Raw genomic sequence first — 19,975 nt, 5'->3', positions numbered from 1 at the left:
AATACAAAAAAAAAAAAATAGCTGGGCATGGTGGCATGTGCCTGTAATCCCAGCTACTCAGGAGGCTGAGGCAGGAGAATTGCCTGAACCCAGGAGGCGGAGGTTGCGGTGATCCGAGATCGTGCCATTGCACTCCAGCCTGGGTAACAAGAGCGAAACTCTGTCTCAAAAAAAAAAAAAAAAAAAGAAATCAAATAACCTAACTAAAAAATGAGCAGGCTAGGTGTGGTGGTTCATGCCTGTAGTATCAGCACTTTGGAGGCCAATAGGGAAGAACTGCTTGAGCCCAGGAGTCCAGGACCCTGGACAAAACAGTGAGAAGAAAGGAAAGAAGGGAAAGGAAAGGAGAAGGGAGGGGAGGGGAGGCGGAAAAGAAAAGAGAGAGAGAAAAGAAAAGAAAAAAGAAAGAAAGAAAGAAAGAGAAAGAAGGAAAGAAAAGAAAGGAGAGGAAAGAGGGAGGGGAGGGGAGGGAAGGGGAGGTGAGGTGAGGCAAGGCAAGGCTTGAATAGATATTTTGCTGAAGATGACAAATAGCCAAAAAGTCTATGAAAAAATGCTCAGTCACTAAGCATAAGAGCAAAATCAAAACAACATCACCTCACACCCATGAGGATGGCTACTATAAAAAAAAATAACAAGAGTTGGTAAGGATGTAAAGAAATTAGAACCCTTGTACACTGTTGGTGGCATTGTAAAATGGCACAACCACTAAGGAAAATGGTGTTGAGGCCCCTCAAAAAAGTTAAAAATAGAACTACTATATGATCTAGCAATCCCTCTTCTGGGTATATGCAAACAGTAGAATATTATCCAGACTTAAAAGGGGAGGAAATCCTGTCACATGCTACAATATAGATAAATCTTGAAGATCTTATGCTAAGTGAAATAAGTCAGTCACAAAAAGAAATCTGTATGATTCCACTCATATGAGGTATCTAAGGTAGTCAAATTGATAGACAGAAAGCAGAATGGTGGTTACCAGGAGCTGGAGAAGGGGGACAAGGGCAGTTGTTCAGTGGTATAGAGTTCCAGATTTGCAATATGAAAAAGTTCTGGGGATCAGTTTCAATATAATGTGAATACATTTAACATTATTGACTTGTATACTTAAGAACAGCTAAGATGGAAATTTTATGGTATATATTTCTTACCACACACAAGAAATTCACCCCCTCCTTGCTCTGAAATGGAATTCAGTTGAATAAACCTTTATTTAATAAATATATCAGAATGAAAAAAATCAAAAATAATAAAATTTAAACCAAACATATTAACAACAACAATAAATTTAAATGGAATAAATTTGTTTCAAAAGAAAGACCTTGAGATTGGGTACAAAAAAAGTTAAATTTAAATGTTACTTACACTTGAGTAAAGTGACTCAAAAAGGCTAAAAGGATGGGTAGAGAGCAATGGTGCAAATGGAAATTTAAAAAAAACTGTACTAGATGAAGTAAAATCAAAGCCAAAGACATCAAAAATGGAAGATAGGCTGGATGCAGGGGCTCATGCCTGTAATACCAGCACTTTGGGAAGCTGAGGTGGGCGGATCATTAGGTCAGGAGACCAAGACCATCTTGGCCAACATGGTGAAACCCCGTCTCTACTAAAATACAAAAAATTAGCCAGGGGTAGTGGTTTGCACCTGTAGTCCCAGCTACTTGGAAGGCTGAGGCAGGGGAATTGCTTAAACCTGGGAGGTGGAGATTGCAGTGAGCTGAGATCATGCCACTGCACTCCAGCCTGGTGACACAGAGAGACTCCACCTCAAAAATAAATAAATAAATAAAAATAAAAGTTACTTCATATAATTCATGGTACAATTCACAGTGAAAAAATCATTAATATTTATGTCCCAACCATAAAAAAATATATAAACCTTCAATTACCAAAAGAACCTTCAAATACACTCTTTGAAGTCTTCAACAGGTCAAGGAAATCAATATTCAGGAAGAATATAATTAATAAGAATGATTTTATAGATGTACGGTCATATTCTGAGAAATCTGTCATTAGGCAGTTTCACTGTTGTGCAAACATCATAGAGCATACTCACTCAAACCTAGATAGTACAGCCTACTACATACCTAGGCTATGTGGCATACTTTATTCATAGGCTACAAACCTGTACAGCATATTACTGTATTAAATACTGTAGGCAACTGTAACACAATGGTAGATATTTATGTATCTAAACAGAAAAACTGTAGTAAAAATACAGTACTATAATCTCATGGGACCACTGTCATCTATGTATTAATTAACTGAAATGTTGTTATGTGGCATCTGACAGTAACTGAAATGTTATACTCTATTTGGAAATTCTACCTCCTTTCAAACACCCAAGGAATACTTATTCATATATTAAACCATAAAGAAAACCTCTACATAGCCTTAAAACAAAACATTACACAATAACACATTACAGTCTCTAGTCAAAGTATGTTAAAATGATGACTTAATAGTGACCACAAATCCAACCTTATGAAAATTAAAAAAAAATTATCTCCTTAACTTCACTTGAATCAAATAGAAAATCCAAAGCTACAATTACAGAACATCCGGAAAGCATTATCAATAAAAATACTAGAGGTAAACATCTATTGTATAGACACACACACACACACACAATTTCCACTTGGGGATCTAAAGAACTGGATAAAGTATTGCTCCCACCTTTATAACAATAACAACCGTTTAAAAATAAGGAGAAACTACAAGTTTTTAACTTTTCTTAAAGCCAGAAGAAAGTTGAGAGCAGAGGGCAACACTGCCCCCAAATCTAAGGAGAGACTGGCGCTTGCAGGTAGATATGAGACATAAGCACTAAATTACCTGGAAGAGATATAACTGGACACAGTAGGAAGGTTAGAGACTTGATTGTGGTTGAGGCAAAGTGTTCACTGGTGACAATATGAAGCCATTAAAAGGGCTATAAAAATTAGAGGAGTCTGCACCTTCCTGAAGGCTATTTCTCCACAAAGTCCAATAGGAAAAGGATGGAAGAATCTGATGAGAGTGTCTATTGTGGTCTAGACGTGGCAGATATATAGATTTTGTAGGGAGACACACACAACTCTACCTGGAAATGAGAAACAGAAATGGTGGAGCTAGTGCTTTCTCTAGAAACAAACAAACAAAAAAACCATGGAAACCTTATCAGAACTTTGGAAGATAGTCAAAGGTTTATATAACCAAGTGTTTGCTATACCAGGAGAAAGGCCATCAGCACAAGGCAGATGAACTTTGTACCATTTACCTTAGCCTTCTGCTATCCCCTTCCCCAGCATGGTGGTCTTAAAGATGACAGCTCTTGGTCTTGATGTAGGTACCTGCTCCCAAAGAGAGCATGAAGTAGTACCTTGTCCCCAAGGATTTGTGTTTGTTTTGACACATCTAACTATCACTATGGAGTGACACAAAAGATCTGCCTTAGTTTCACCTAACATAACTCCCTTAGAATGAAAAAGTGGCTTTATAGAGGAAGAATGTTCCTTGAAAATATTGAAAACCAAATGAACAAGGCACTACTGCCTGTAGCAAAAATTAACAGTTGAGGGAAACAATAGACATACTGAAAGTAGGAAAGAAAAACAGAGATTCTTTGGGGCATAAGGGCTTGGAAAATTTCCCATGTACACCAGGGAAACTAGTAATTGCATGCAAAGAGCAAGATGCATGTTCAGAAAAGACCTGAGAAGACCAAAGTCTTTCCCCACTAGTTGATTTTTAGGCTCAGTGTAAGTAGGAAGCAAGGCTAAGGCAGAGTTAGTTGTAAATGGCCTGGCTAAGCAGTGAAGGAGTGTCCAAACACAGACAATCTGCAAAGACTTGGGGAATTTTCTTTTTTCTTTCTTTCTTGACCTCAGGCATTTAAGAAAATTTCTGTCAAACAAGTAGCTAGCTATCAAGCTAAAGGAACAGAAATATCAGACGCTAATAAAGAATACAGTCATTACAAACATAATTTAGAAAAGTCACTAAACAACAACTTTAACTTACAACAAGCAGTAACTACAAACTCTGGAGAGGGGAAGGAAAATGTGAATATCCAGTTATCACATCATAATTTTTAAAATGTCAAAATTTTAACAAAACATTATAAGGCATGAAAAGAAATAAGAAAAAGTATGACACATTCATGGATTACAGGAGAGAAATAAATAAAAGTTGTGCCTTAGGGAGAACAGACAGATTTACTAGGCAAAAGCTTTAAATCAACTGTTTTAAATGTGCTCAAAGGGCTAAAGAAAACCATGGATAAAGAACTAAAGAAAATGAGGAGAACAATGTCTCAGCAAAGAGAATATCAATGAAGACAAAAAGGAATCGAATAGAAAATATGAAGAGAACTGAAAAGAACAAGTGCTGAAATGAAAAATTCACTAGAACAGTTCAATACCAGATTTGATCACACAAATGAAAGATCAGTGAACTTGAAGAGAGGTGAAATGAAATTATGTTCTCTGAGGGACAGAAAGAAAACAGAATGAGCTGAGTGTGGTGGTGTATGCCTTGCAGTCCAGCTACTGAGGAAGCTGAGGCAGAAAGATCTGTACTCCAGTCTGGGAGATAGTGAGAGACCCCATCTCTAAAAAAAGAAAAAGAAAACAGAATGAAGAAAAATGAACAGAGCTTAAGAGACTTGTAGGACACCATCAAACTTAACAACATATGCATATTAAGCATCCCAAAAAAGAAAGAAAGGGGCAGAAGGAATATTTGGAGAAATAATGGTTGGAAACTCCTTCAATTTGTTAAAGAGAAAACATGAATCTAACATCTAAGTAGCTCAATGAACTCTTAATAGGATAAACTCGAAGAACAACACTGAGACACATTATAATCAAAATGTCAAAGCCAAAACAGAGAAGCCTGAAAGCAGTAATTGTAAGGGCAAGCACAGAAGGGATCCTCGGTAAGATTAATAGCTAATTTCTCACCAGAAAACCATGGTGGCCAATAAGGGAATGACATATTTGAAATGATGAAAGATAAAAAGTGTAAGACAAGAAATCTAACTCCAGCAAAACTTTCTTTTAATAATAAAGGAGACTTTGGGAGGCTCAAGTAGGTGGATCACCTGAGATCAGGAACTGATCCAGCCTGCCCAACATGTTGAAACTCCATCTCTACTAAAATACAAAAATTAGCTGGGTGTGGTGGTGTGTACCTGTAACCCCAGCTACTCAAGAGACTTAGGCAGTAGAATCACTTGAACCTGGGAGGTAGAGGTTGCAGTGAGCCAAGATCATGCCACTGCACTCCAGCCTGGGTGACAGAGCAAGACTTTGTTCAACCATTTTGGAACACAGTGTGGCAATTCCTCAAGGATCTAGAACTAGAAATACCATTTGACCCAGCAATCTGATTACTGGGCATATACCCAAAGGAATATAAATCATTCTATTATAAAGGCACATGGACACGTATGTTTATTGCAGTGCTGTTCACAATAGCAAAGACTTGGAACCAACCCAAATCCCCATCAATGACAGACTGGATAAAGAAAATGTGGCACATATACACCATGGACTATTATGCAGCCATAAAAAAGGATGAGTTCATACCCTCTGCAGGGACATGGATAAAGATGGAAACCATTACTTCTCAGCAAACTGACAAAAGAACAGAAAACCAAACACTGCATGTTCTCACTCATAAGTGGGTGTTGAACAATAAGAACACATGGACACCAGGAGGGGAGCATCACACACTGGGGCTTGGTGAGGGGTGGGGGGCTAAAGGAGGGATAGCTGGGGGTTGGGGGATAGCATTAGGAGAAATACCTAATGTAAATGACGGGGTGATAGACGTAGCAAACCATCATGGCATGTGTATACCTATGTAACAAACCTACATGTTCTGTACATGTACCCTAGAACTTAGAGTATAATTTTTAAAAAAATGAAAAATAAGAAAAAACATATCAAAACTTACAGTGTGCAATGAAGGCAGAGCTCATCTACAAAAGCAGGGCTCACAGAGACATTGATAGCTGCAAATGCCTATGTTAAAGAATAATCCCAAATGAATAACCTAACTTTAAATCATAAGAAATGAGAAAAGAACAGCAAACTAAACCCAGAGCAAGCAGAAGCAACACAAATTACAGAAACTGACTCAAGAAGAAACAAAATCTAAATAGACTTAAAAGAAGACATTGAATCAGTAATGAAAAAAGAATTTCCCCAAAGAAAAATACATGACCAGATGGCTTCACTGGTAATTTCTACCAAACATTTAAAGAATTAACATCAAGCATTAACATTAATCCTTCTCAAACTTATTATCAAAAAACAAGTGGAGGGAAAACTTTCTCATTCTACAATGCCAGTAGTATCCTGCTACTAAAGGCAGTAAAGACATCACACAAAAACTATAAACCAATATTCCTTGTGAATATAGATACAAAAGTCCTCTTCAAATTCGAATAAACTGAATCCAGTAGCATATGAATAGAATTTTATATATGATCAAGTGGGATTTATCTCAGGAATGTAAAGCTGGTTCAAAATATGATTATCAATACATATACACCATATTAATAGAATAAAAGAAAAAAAATAGGTCTGGCATGGTGGCTCACGCCTGTAATCCCAGCACTTTGGGAGGCTGAGCAGGGTGGATCACATCAGGTCAGGAGTTCAAGACCAGCCTGGCCAACACAGTGAAACCCTGTCTCTATTAAAAATCAAAAAAATAGCCAGGTGTGGTGATGAGCGCCTGTAATTCCAGCTACTCAGGAGGCTGAAGCAGGAGAATCAGTTGAACCCAGGAGGCAGAGGTTGCAGAGAGTTGTGATCATACCACTGCACTCCAGTCTGGGTAACAAGAGTGAAACTCTATCTCAAAAAGAAAAAAGAAAAGAAAAAAACAGTAATCTCAATAGATGCCGAAGTATTTGGCAAACACCAAAATGCTTTCATGATAGAAACACTCATCAAAATAGAAAAAGAAGAAAACTTCCTCAACATGAAATCCTAATGATCCTTAAAAAATCACAAGAAAACAGTTAATAAATTCAGCAATGCTGCAAGATACAAGATCACTATGTAAAAATTATTTATATATGTACCTATATATTAGCAATGAATCCAAAAATGAAATTAAGAAAGCAACTTCACATATGATAGTATTAAAAAGAATATTTACTAAAATTCATGAAATCTCAAGGGACCCCAAACAGATGAAATAATTTTGAAAAAAGAACTAAGTTGCAGGTTTCACATCACCTGCTTTCAAAACTCATTATAAAGACAGTACATCAAAACAGTGTAGTATTGGCATAAAGAGAGACATATAGACTAATGTAATAGAATAGAGGGCCCATATAAAAACCCTAACATACATGGCTAAATGATTTTTGGCAAGAGTGCCAAGAACATTCAATGGGGAAAATCAAAGTCTTTTCAACAAATGGTGTTAAGAAAACAGGATATCCACATGCAAAAGAATAAAGATGTACCCTTATCTTACATCATACACAAAAATTAACTCAAAATGGATCAAAGACCTAAATACAAAAGCTAAAATTACAAAACTCTTTGAAGAAAACTTTCATAACACTGGATTTGGCAAGTATTTCTTAGATGACACCAAAAGCACAAGAAACAAAAAAATAGATAAATTGGATGACATCAAAATTTAAACCTTCTGTATATCAGAAGATACAGCAGAGTAACTGTGAAAGAGGCAGTCTACAAAATAGAAGAGAATATTTGCAAATCATGTATCTAATAAGGGATCAATATCCAGAATATATGGAAAATCCCTATAACTCAAAAACAAAAAACCCCAACAGCCAGATTTAAAATGGTTGAAGACTTGAAAAGACATTTTTCAAAAGAAGATATACAAATGGTTAAATAAGCACATAAAAACATGTGCAACATAAATAATCATTAGGGAAATGCAAATCAAAACCACAATGAGATACCAACTCACACTCAACAGAATGGCTAGTATATATATTAAAAAGTAGAAAATAAGTGTAGGTAAGGATGCAGTAAAATTGAAACCATTGTGAACTGCTGGTGCAAATATAAATTAAAGCAGTCACTGTGAAAAAAAGGAGGGTCAGAGGAACCCTCTGATGGGAATATACACTGCTGATGGGAATGCAAAATGGTGCAGATACTATGGAATAGTCTGGCAGTTCCTCAATAAGCTAATCACAGAATTACCATATGACCCAGTATTTCCATTCCCAGATATACCCAAAAGAATTGCAGACAGGTGTTTAGAGAAAAACTTGTATACTAATGTCCTAAATCAGTTCTAGTCACAATAGCCAAAAAGTGGAAACAACCCAAATCAATGAATGAATGGATAAATAAAATGTAGTATATACATGCAACAGAATATTATTTGGCTATAAAAAGCAATGAAGTATTGTTATACATGTTATGTCATGGGTGAATATTGAAAACATTATGTCTAAGAGAGAGAAGCCTGACACCAAGGTCATATATTATATGATTTCATTTATATGAAACAACCAGAATAGGAAAATCCACAGAGTCAGAAAATAGCTTACTAGTTGCCAGAGTCTGGTGACAAAAGGGATCAGGGAGTCACTTCTTAATGGGTACAGGGTTTCCACTGGCTTAATAAAACATTTCTAGAACTAGATAGTGGTGATGGTTATGAAACACTGTGAATATATTCAATGCTACAGAAATGTATCCTTGAAAATGATCAAAGCTGTAAACTTTATGTCATGTGTATTTTACTACACACATACAAACCCTCTCCTGGATCCATTTCTCTATCTCCCCTATGGACAAAAGCTTTACTTTGTGTCATTCCCAATTCTTCCCTTACTTTAGAAAATATCATATTCTATGATTTATATATGTAAACACTACCAAAAGCTCAATTATGAGAAATAATATAATAAATTTTCTGAACATCTCATGCCTCCCTTTCTCTAGACCTACCGACAAAAACTTGTATACTAATGTCCTAAATCAGTTGAAATTTCTCTAATCCTACCGATAAAATGTTTTTTTAGCAGATTGCCAAAATAGGTATTTATTTATGTCACTACTGTACTCATAAAACATATACAAAAATAAAAATTTTAAAAAGTTGAGAAAAATGAATATACACTTGAATATTTTTCTTTCCATACTCCACTGAACCATTTTGCAAGCATACCTCTTTGGAGAACATGTCTATTGATACTTGAAATTTTCCTCTTGGGTTAAAGCAATGGCCTACATTACTGATCCCATGAGAGCTGCCTTGTTAACTCCCTAAACTAAGAAATGTGAGAACGCCCTTATAGGAGGACACTGTTTGTTGCACTGTGGTGCCTTCTTTGAGAAGACAAGAGAAGTTTATCTTAGGTCTCTCTATCAGATTTATCTGTAATGTTTCTAAAAATTTTGTTTTCTTTTGATATAAAAAATGAAAGTAACTGATCACAGAATTCTAGTAACACTAAGTGCTAGAAAATATAGAGCCAAATTTGTAGCTCACTTCCAGCAACCACATCCACAAGGCATATTTATCTTCCTTCTGGCTTCGACTTGTCTTTCCATTATTCACAATTCCTTATTTACTTATTTTTCAAAAATCATATTGTAGCTCACCCCAGCTTCAGTTTTTTAAATCACCTCAATTCAATTACTAAAAAAAAACTGTATTATTTATGTGTTTGTCTGTGCATGTTTAAAAGAACCTCAAATATATTTCTTGAAAGACAGAGAGGAATTAACTAAAAATAAATAAATAAACTGAGCAATATTGTTCAGGATAGAGATCATTCTAACCTCAAAGCTCCCCCATTTCAGGGGTAAACTTTGCACACTCAGAAGGATCTAGAAGCAAAGCCCTTCATTCAAAAGGTAATTCGTAAATGAATGTTGATGAAAAGAATGACAACTCACAACAGCACTGTACTACACTTTCTCACTCTTTTCCAGTTGGTAAGAAATGGTATAGAGAGGAAAGGGCAAATGGCTTTTCACCTGTGTGGAAAGCTTAACTAAAAAGTCCATGAAAAGGGCAGTCACATTGCCAGATGGAATTTGTAGCCATGTACCTGGATGCGTCTCCTTCTGGTGTGCTCAGAAGTCATTTGGGGATGACATGTTGTCAATACTTTCTTGCTGTGTTTGCTCCGCTTCTCAAGGTATCTCCTCTGTTGGTTGGTGATGCTGCTATACAATTTAATTCGTCTGGGTGACAAGCATACTCTTTCACGGCCAAAAGCTTGAATCAACCGGGCAGTGTCAATAGTGGAAACAGAGCTACTCCTTTCATGCAGAGCCACCTCTCTATCTGTTTGGGTCAATATATCTGATTCGACAGTAGAAGTGGTGCTGGAAAGGATGGTGGTGGTAGTATCTGTGAGCAGCTCACTCTCCTCTGAGGGCCTACAATCCGAAGAAGTATTGCTTATATAATCAAAACCTGGCTGTTTACTCAGAATATATTTATCAAATTTAATCTGTTCAATTTTAATTTGATTAGACCTCCCAGCTCCATGATGAGAAAACACCTTGCTTTTTTTAAGCTCTCCTGTGTTTTTATGGCTTTTCTCTAGACTTTTAAACTGTTTCTTTTTCTGAAGCTTGTTTCTCTGCTGCTGTCTACCACTCCATTCCTTCATACGTCGTTCCCCTCTGCCATCATCACGTGTACTTTCTGAGACCTGGAGAGAATGTGTAATGGGATTCTGAAGAAGTTTAGCCAAACGATCAAGTCGCTCCACCAAGGATAGTTCTTTCCTGTCGCCCAACTTGGGCTGCCTCTGTTGCCTTTGTCGCTCCCGGTACTTGTTCCACAGTTCATTCAAACCCACATTGTGCTGAGTTGTTTGCTCTGGGGTGAGCTTCTGATCTCTTTTTGGATCATTAATTTGTACATTATATTTTGGATAATCTGTAGCTTGACTTTTAGTAGTATGTATCACTTCTTTGTTTCCCAAATTCACATTGATGCTGAGGCTCTTTATTTTGGTATAATCCATCTTAGTCTTGTCCATGTTTTGATAAGGAAGCGGAAGACAAATGTGTTCTCTATGTTTGTCTGGGTGATGCTGAAAGAAATCTTTCCAAGAATGCCTCATGAAAACACTCCTTCCCAAAGATTCATGGCAAACATCTTGATCACTTGGTTGATGTACGGGATGATGAATGTAAAACTTCGCCGACCTGAAGACAGAATGGGTAGTATTTTCAAATTTTGAATGACATTCAGACTCTGAAAAGGAGAAAAAGAGATTCTGAAAGAACTTAAAAATATTAGCATTCTGTTTAGAAATACTATTCATAATTCTTTGGATATAGAACAAAGACTAAAGGAAAGAACAGTTTATATAAAGTGTCAGAAAATTGACTGCCTGCACAAAAGATTCATGCCTGGTTCTTAGCAGCCTCACTGGTACAGTAAAAGTTTAAGAGACATGAATTTTGGCCTGGGGTCTGCCCCGATTGGCTATGTGACCTCGAGGAAGGCACTTTAGTTCTCCAGATAATAAGAGCAACTGCTATATGTATTTACCACTTGGTTCTGTGTGGGGTGTTGTGATATATGCTCTATATATGGTTTTCTAATTAATCTTGCAATTAAAACTGATAGATATTAGTAACCCCATATTCAGCTAAGAAACCTGACACTTTATTTTCATAATCAGTAATTAAATGGATAAATTTTTAAAAACCCTTTTACATGTTTTAGAGCCTTCTGAAATTCCTTTTTTGTGGACCATCTTTCACTTTTTTCCAAATTTTTTATTGTGGTAAAACATACATAAAATTTACCTCTTTCCATCTTCACTTTTTGACAACAACCATTACTTTATATTTTTTAAAAAAGGCCTTTTTAGATGTAGTATCTTATAATTTTCTATGGTTTGAAAGTTTGTGTCCCTCTAAAATTCATGTTGAAACATAATCCCCAATTAACAATATTAGGTAGGAGGTGATTAGGTCATAAAGGCTCCACTTTCATGAATGGGATTAGTGCCCGTAAAAAAGGGCCTGAAGGATCTTGTTTGGCCTTTCCCTGCTTTTCACTATGTGAAGAGACAGCCACAAGACACCATTTTGGAAGCAGAGACTGGGCTCTCACTAAACACCCAATCTGCCAGTGCCTTAATCTTAAATCTGCAGAATTTTGTTACAGCAGTAGGAATGTGCTGAGACACAAACTTAAACCCTAATTGTAATCTCTAATATGATAAACACTGTTTTAGAGTTCTATATCATGGGCAGAAACAAAGACACATACATGCAATGATAGGATCCTTTTCACACACACTATAGATTACTGGCAAGCAGAGTTTTCACAAAATACTCTAGGAATCCCTATGGATTTCCCTAAAGTAGAGTGGGATACACAGGACCTGCTTTTATACCTAAAGTACAAAAAAACTATACAATTTTAGAATTAACTATCAACATTTAAAAATTGGGAGATTTCGTTTAACTTCTATAGGTTCTTGAGATTGCAGCTTTTCCACCAAACAAATATCTTATAAACAAATACATAATTCTAAATTAGGGGCTACAAAGAACAAAAACAAGGTGATAAAAGACAAATTTAACCAGGAAATGGTAGCTATAAGATGTGAAGTAAAAATGAGAGCTAAACAAACGGGCAGAAGAAGAACATTCTGGGCTGAGGGATCACTTTCTGTGGATGTCCTGAGGCAGCTGCTACCTATGCCAATCCATCTGCTCCCACAACCTTTCTGGATAGAGAGACAGCATCACCTCTCCCATTCTTTTAAAGGCAAGTTCCTCCACTGCTGCTCTGGAGCCCAACTCATATTCCTTTCAAGACCTTGCTTCTTTTCCTTATCATATCTCTCTTCGGTCTTTCAGATTTTCCCTCTACTGGATTATTTCCAGTGGCTTGAAAACATCACTTAGCATGTATGTTTAGAAAATCCTCACATCTTCCTCCAGGTACATTTCTCTGTTCCTCTTCATAGCCAGGCTTCTACAGTGGAAACTATTTTCTTCTCCTTTACTTCTCTTCCTACCCCAATTCACTATTCAAATTACTGCAGAGTACAGCCATACTCCTGGACTAAAACTGCTTTTGCTAACATGATCAACAACCTCCACGTATGGCCAATTCCAGGAAATGTTCTCATTCTATATTCTCTTTCTAGGTAATCTCATCTCTCCCTGTGGCTTTTAGTACCATTTTCATGCTGTTATCTATTTTCAAATTTATATTTCAAGCTATGATTTCTCTGTTGAGTTCCCACTATATACATGATACATCTGATGCCACAGCCATCTACTGAACTCTATTCTAGCCTCCTCGACAACTCTACGTCCCCTAGTCTTTCACATCTCTGTAAATGGCACATCATCCTACTGCCCAAGCCAAAATCTGGGAGTTATTCTTAATAGTTCCAACTCCCTCCTTTTCCTGTTCCTGCCATTAATCCTTCACCAATCAATCATACATCTGTCTACTTCTATTTCCTACCATAATACTGCATGTCTCTAATAGGTCTTCTGTCCCATCTTGTGCTTTTCCAATCTATTCTTCTAATAGTGGTCAAAGTAATATTTTTAAAATGTAAACTGGACTTGTCATTTTCTATGTAGCAACTTTCAATGGCGTTCTCTTACACTGAGATCAAAACCCAAACTCCTTAACAGGAAGCCCAAGTATACATAACTTTTCTTCCTTGTTTTGTACCACACTTCCAATAACTATATTTCAGTCATGCTGGCCTTTTCCCCGCTTCATCAAATAGCATGAGCAAAAGCATAAAAGTAGGAAAGCACTGAGGCAATTAGGGAGAATGTAAATATTCAGTATGTGTGACTTCTACAACTTACAAAGCAGAAGAAAGTAAGGTAGCAAAGGTTATTTGGGGACAAATTCTACAGGGCCTGGAGCATTAGACCAAGAACTTTAAATTTTATGAATAAGAAATGAAGAGCCAGTATACCATTTTGAGCAGGGGAGTAACAGCTGTATTTCAGAAAGAATACCTTGGCAACAGGATAAATAAAGCAAAAATTTGAAGGGCTATCTAAAATTCATTTAAGCAGTAAGTAAAACAATAAGGAAATGGATAACATTGCTCTAAAATGTTTATTTTCTAATATCAGTATTTTCAATAAATAATCCTTCCAACCTCGGACTGAAGTAAAATATAGAGAGAATAGTAGAAAATAAGCAAGCTGAAGGCTAGGCACAATGGCTCACACCTACAATCCTAGCACTTTGGAAGGCCAAGGTGGGGAGTGCATTACTTGAGGTTAGGAGTTCAAGACTAGCCTGGCCAACATGGTGAAACCCCATCTGTACTAAAAATATAAAAATTAGCCAGGTATGGTGCTGCACACCTGCAATCCCAGCTACTGGCATGGCTGAGGAAGGAGAATCTCCCAGCTTGGGTGACAGAGTAAGACTTCATCTCAAAAAAAAAAAAACAGCAGCAGCAAGACGAATTCCTTAAGTATAAAGGGCTTTAGAACAACAGGATTAGATAATCACCATCATCTCAGGGCACTTTGTTAAGAGTAAAGGTCAAATAAGTTGAAACAGTTATTTACTTCTGATAATGGAAATTAATTTTATACATGACATTTGCAAAATTCTCCCCAAGTATATTAAAATACACTGAAAATATGATTTACTGCTTTTTACTTAAGCATTTCATACTTAGAACTGCAGACTTTTTAAAATTAAACATGCAAAATATTCAAATAATGCAGAAAAATTTAATATGAAAAGGTCTCTGTTATCTCTGAACCTTCTAGTTCCACTTTCTGACAACCAATATTAAACAAGTTTTCTCATAGAAAAATTCCTGCCAAGTAGAGTAAAACTACTTGTTCAAAGCAAGATTTTATGAATCTACAAACATTTTATATTAAAATGCTTTACCATAATTTAACTAAATATTTAGGTTATTTCCAATTGTTCATTCTTCCAAAGCATGCTGCAGTGAACATTTGTTTATGTGTGTATGTATAATTTTATTTTATTTTTCTGGGTACAACTTTATCTGTGTACTGGTAATTCCCTTAAGTGGAAGTCTGGGTGAAAAGAGAACATTTATTTCAACATTAGTTAGATATTGTCCAATTGCCCCACATCTTAAAAAATGTTGCAACAAATTTGCACTTCTAACAATAGTCTTATAAGAGTACATTAATGCTTCCCCATGTACTCAACAATACTAAGGATAATCACATCTTTTCATCTGTGCTATTTTGACAGGTAAAACAAAATTTGTGTTTTAGTACATTCTTTATTAAGGGTTAAGTATTTCTTTATATCTTTAATGGCCATTTGCTTTTCTTTTACTATAAACTTTCTGTTTAGGTCCTATGACTGTTTTCCTTTTAGGTTGTCATTGATTTGTAAAAAGCTCTTTGCATAGTAAGAAAAAATTAGCCCCTTTTCTCAGTTTCTTGATTTCTTAAAATTGTTTTCCCATTTTCCATTTATAAATTGACTCTGCATTATATTTTCTACCATAAAGATACATTAATTTTAATATATACATTTATCAAATCTTTGCCTTTATGACTCCAAGATTTTGTCAGACCTTGAAAGCCTTCTCCCACTTAATTTTATTAAAAAAGTCAGATGACCATGACTTTATACAGAACTTTTATGATCTCTCTTTTTTATACTTGGATTTTGGTGACAGGAGTAAAGTAGGGCTACAACTTAAAATTGTCACCATACTCCAAATGGCTAGCAAAGCATCTTGGCATTATTTGTTGAATAATCCATCTTTTTCCAAAAGGATCTGAAATGGTACCTTTATCATAGAGTAAATGCCCACTGTATTTAAGTAGTTTCATTGCTGTATCAGTCTCTTGTCCCAGTAGCATCCTTTTAGTATTATTACTGTATAATTCATTTTAATACCCTATAAAGTACAATACTGTGATATAATAAATACCTATTTTTGTCTTTTCCCTAGTTCCTGGCCAGAGCTACTAAAACCCCTGTAATTTCCACTTAGGAAAACATGATAACGGCAACAGGAGCATCATCTTTTATTAAAATATTTGCTTTTTGTACCTGCATCTTGAAACAGTTCAGGAGTGATAAAGGTTCAAGGAGAGTCTGTTATTCAAAACAAGTCACTTTTGATTGCCCTTAAGTTTAAGTTAATTAGGTGAATTTCAGAAAGCCCCTAAGGAAGGGGGGGCCTGTTCACCAAGGGAACAACCATGATTAGAGGGTTGGAACTTCCAGCCCCACCCCCCCATCTCTGGGGAGGGGACAAGGACTGCAGGTTGAGCCAATTGCCAGTGACCAATGATTTAATCAATACTGCCTACACAATGGCATCTTCATAAAAATCCTAACAGACAGAGTTTGAAGAGCTTCACATTTGGTAAATTCAGGAGATGCTGGGAGGGTGGCAAGCCCAGAGAGGACATGGACACCCTGTGCACCTTCCCTATACCTTGCCCATATATCTCTTCATTTGGCTGTTTATGCATATCCTTTATAATAAATCAGGAAATGTAAGAAATTGTCCCTACGTTTTCTGAGCCATTCAAGCGAATTATCAAACCTGAGGAGGGGTCACAGGAATCCCCACCACCACAATTTAGAGCTAGCTGGTCAGAAGTATAGAAGGCCAAGCCATGCAAATGGTATCTGAAGTGATCAGTCTTGTGGGACTGAACCCATAGCCTGTGGGGACTATGCTAAGTTAAGGTTGTTAGTGTCAGAACTGCTTAATGTGGGGTTTGAATACAGTTAGGTATGAATACAGTAAGTCCTCTTATCTGTGGTTTTGCTAAGGTTTCATTTACCCATAGCCAACCATGGTCCAAAAATATTTAATGGAAAATTCCAGAAATAAACAATTCCTAAGTTTTAAATTGTACGTCGTTGTGGGTAGCATGATGAAATCTCTTGCCATCCTGTTCCATCCCAACCTAGAACGTGAATCCTCCCTTTGTCCAGCATGTCCATATGTGTACATTACCTGCCCCTTAGTCACTTTGTAGCTGTCTGGGTATCAGACTGCAGAGCCTGTGTTCGAGTAACGCTAATTGTAGTTAATAACAGCCCCAAAGTGCAAGAGCAGTAATGCTGGCAAATTGGTTATGCCAAAGAGAAGCTGTCTGTTTTAATGTCAGAATAAATGCATTAAGTTTTTAAAATAAACTTTTTATTTTAGAATGATTCAGATTTATAGAAAGTCTGTGAAGACAGTATAGATAATTCCCTATATGCCATAGCCATTTTCCCATTAACACCTTACATTAATACAATATATTACAATGAATCAATAAAGTTACATTATTATTAGCCAAAGTCCATACTTTATTTGTGTTGCCTTATTTTTTACATACTGTTCTTTTTCTGTTCAGGATCCCATACAAGATACCACACTGCATTTAATTATCATGTCTCCTTAAGCTTCTCTTAGGTCTGTGAGAATTTGCTAGGCATTCCTTGTTTTCCATGACTCTGACAGTTTTGAGAAGTACTGGTCAAGTACAAATGTCCTTCATTTGAGTTTGTCTCATGTTTTTCTCATTAGACTGGGGTTACGAGTTTTGTGGAAGAAGATTTCAAAGTTAAAGTGTATTTCTCATTGTATACTAAGGGTATATACTATCAACATTACTTACCACTGTTGATGTTGATCTTGATCACCTGGCTGAGTCAATGTTTGCCAGAATTCTTCACTATACAGTTATTCCTTTTCCCCCTTCCTATAAAAATACACTCTTAGGAAGTTACTATGTGCAACTCATTCCTTAAGAGTGGGGAGTTATGTTCTACCTCCTTGAGGGTAGAATGTCTACATACATTATTTAGAATTCTGCACAGGAGACTTGTCATTTTTCCCCATTTATTTATTAAATCATTTATTTATATCAGTATGGACTCATAGGTATTTATTTTATATTTTGGTTATGATCCAATACTATTACTATACTGCAGAAATTGCCCCAGCTTTGGCCACTGGGAACTTTTTTACTTGGCTCCTGTGTTCCACTGACATATTCCCCAACCCTAGATTTTTTTTTCTTTACTTTCTAGTACTACAAAAGGGTTCAGGTTCAGCTAATATATTTCCTGTCCTGGTCTGAGAATCATACATTTTGCCAAGGAATCCTGGAAATTTGTCATTGTGTGTCTCATTTCTTTTTTGTTGTTGTTGATATCATTTCTACTCATAGTGCCTTGACTATGAGCTTGGTATTTTAGGGAATATTTTGAGGTCTCGGTTGAAGTTTCTTCAGAGAGATGTGCATTTGTATCTGACAGACATGTGAGTTTGCAATATCAAACTACGGCCATTTTTTTTTTTTTTAGAGACGGAGTTTCGCTCTTGTTACCCAGGCTGGAGTGCAATGGCGCGATCTCGGCTCACTGCAACCTCCGCCTCCTGGGATCAGGCAATTCTCCTGCCTCAGCCTCCTGAGTAGCTGGGATTACAGGCACGTGCCACCATGCCCAGCTAATTTTTTGTATCTTTAGTAGAGACGGGGTTTCACCATGTTGACCAGGATGGTCTCGATCTCATGACCTCGTGGTCCACCCGCCTCGGCCTCCCAAAGTGCTGGGATTACAGGCTTGAGCCACCGCGCCCGGCCTACTGCCATTTTTAATTAAATTCTGGGCTTGAGATTTTTCAGAACACACATGTAGTCTACTGCACTAATAAACCATACCAGTATAAAATTAATAAATGTAAACCTGTATGAACACTGGTTTGTGGTTATAAATTCTCAGAATAAATTTTCTGTCTTCTCTCCCCAAACCTATTAACAAGGTTAAAACAGGCAAGGTTTTCTTACTGTCCCCTTCTACATGGGCCTGTTTATCTTTTATTCTTATAGTAAGAGTGTAGCCTACTGGAGGCCTACTTTATATGGAAATTTCCTTGAACATTTTTCATTATGGGTGGGCCATAAGTTTCATGTTTTGTCCCTGACTTAATGGTCCCATTTGTATAAAAGTCCAGAACAGGGAAATACACTGAGACAAAAAGTGGATCAGCATTTGTTTAAGTCTCAGAGTTTCTATTTCGAAGTGATGAAAATATTCTAAAATTGATTATGGTGATGGTTGATTACACTTATCTATGAAAATATTAAAAATCATTGAATTACATATTTTATTTTAATTTAGTTTTATGTTTTTTGAGATGGAGTCTTGCTCTGTCCCCCAGCCTGAAGTGCAGTGGAACGATCTTGGTTCACTGCAACCTCCACCTCCTGGGTTCAAGAGATTCTTGTGCTTCAGTCTCCAGAGTAGCTATTTTTTGTATTTTTAGTAAAGAAAGGGTTTCACCATGTTGACCATGCTGGTCTTGAACTCCTAACCTCAAGTAATCTGGCCACCCCAGCCTCACAAAGTGCTGGGATTATAGATATGAGCCACTAAGCCCAGCCTGAATTACATGTTTTAAATGGGTAAATTATATCTGAATAAAGATGTAGGAAAAAAATGTTCTGTGGTCATTTGGAAAGGTATTTTTTTTTAAATTTTTTGAAAAGGGTTTTTTTTTTTTTTTTAAGTTTTTTAAACCACATAGGCTTACACACTTACACACACACACAGCCCAACCTCATTACTTGTATTCCCAGGCATTTTTAAAATTCACTTACAAAAAACTTTTCATCTCTATGATCTGTCATAAGCTAATTATGTGTGTTCAAGCTCCCCACCATTATTTTGTACTTGTCCATTTCTCTTTGAAGGTTTCCTAGGGATGTCTGCTTTATTTTTTTCTCCCTAGGAGCGAATTTCACCTTCTGGCCCCCCACCCTTTAAGCACCTTTTGCTTCACAATCTATCTGAAGAGTTGTTGTTTTCATATAATTCCATACCTTCATTCTTTAAGGCAACATAAATTGCCTTATTGAATGAGCTCCTGGTTTTCATTTTATGAATTTTTTATGCTAAGTTATTTGATGTTTAAAGATTTATGCAAAATACCCTCACTGTGAATTGCAAATCGGTATAAATATATCCCTCTTCAATTCCTGCAAAA

The 19,975-nt window shown here is 36.5% G+C and overlaps 1 protein-coding gene across 12 annotated transcripts in view; it reads right to left on the bottom strand.

Annotated features, from left to right (window-relative positions):
• ALMS1 (ALMS1 centrosome and basal body associated protein) overlaps positions 1 to 19,975 on the bottom strand; it is a 225,484-nt gene that overhangs the window by 33,537 nt on the left and 171,972 nt on the right. For 11 of the 12 annotated variants that reach the window (XR_013526474.1, XR_004733517.3, XR_008476280.2 and 8 more), the window contains one exon: positions 10,052 to 11,214. Coding sequence is in view for 7 of the 12 variants with exons in the window: in XM_035272302.3 (XP_035128193.3) it covers positions 10,052 to 11,214 (1,163 nt within the window). In the remaining 5 variants the exon portion in view is untranslated. The remainder of the gene's footprint in view (positions 1 to 10,051; positions 11,215 to 19,975) is intronic. The other variant, XR_013526475.1, reaches the window with a different exon arrangement.

The sequence above is a fragment of the Callithrix jacchus genome, chromosome 14 (genome assembly GCF_049354715.1).
Source record: "Callithrix jacchus isolate 240 chromosome 14, calJac240_pri, whole genome shotgun sequence".
Lineage (NCBI taxonomy): Eukaryota > Metazoa > Chordata > Mammalia > Primates > Cebidae > Callithrix > Callithrix jacchus.
The sequence above is the reverse complement of the archived record's forward strand: the minus strand, read 5'-3'. Positions and strand labels throughout refer to the sequence as shown.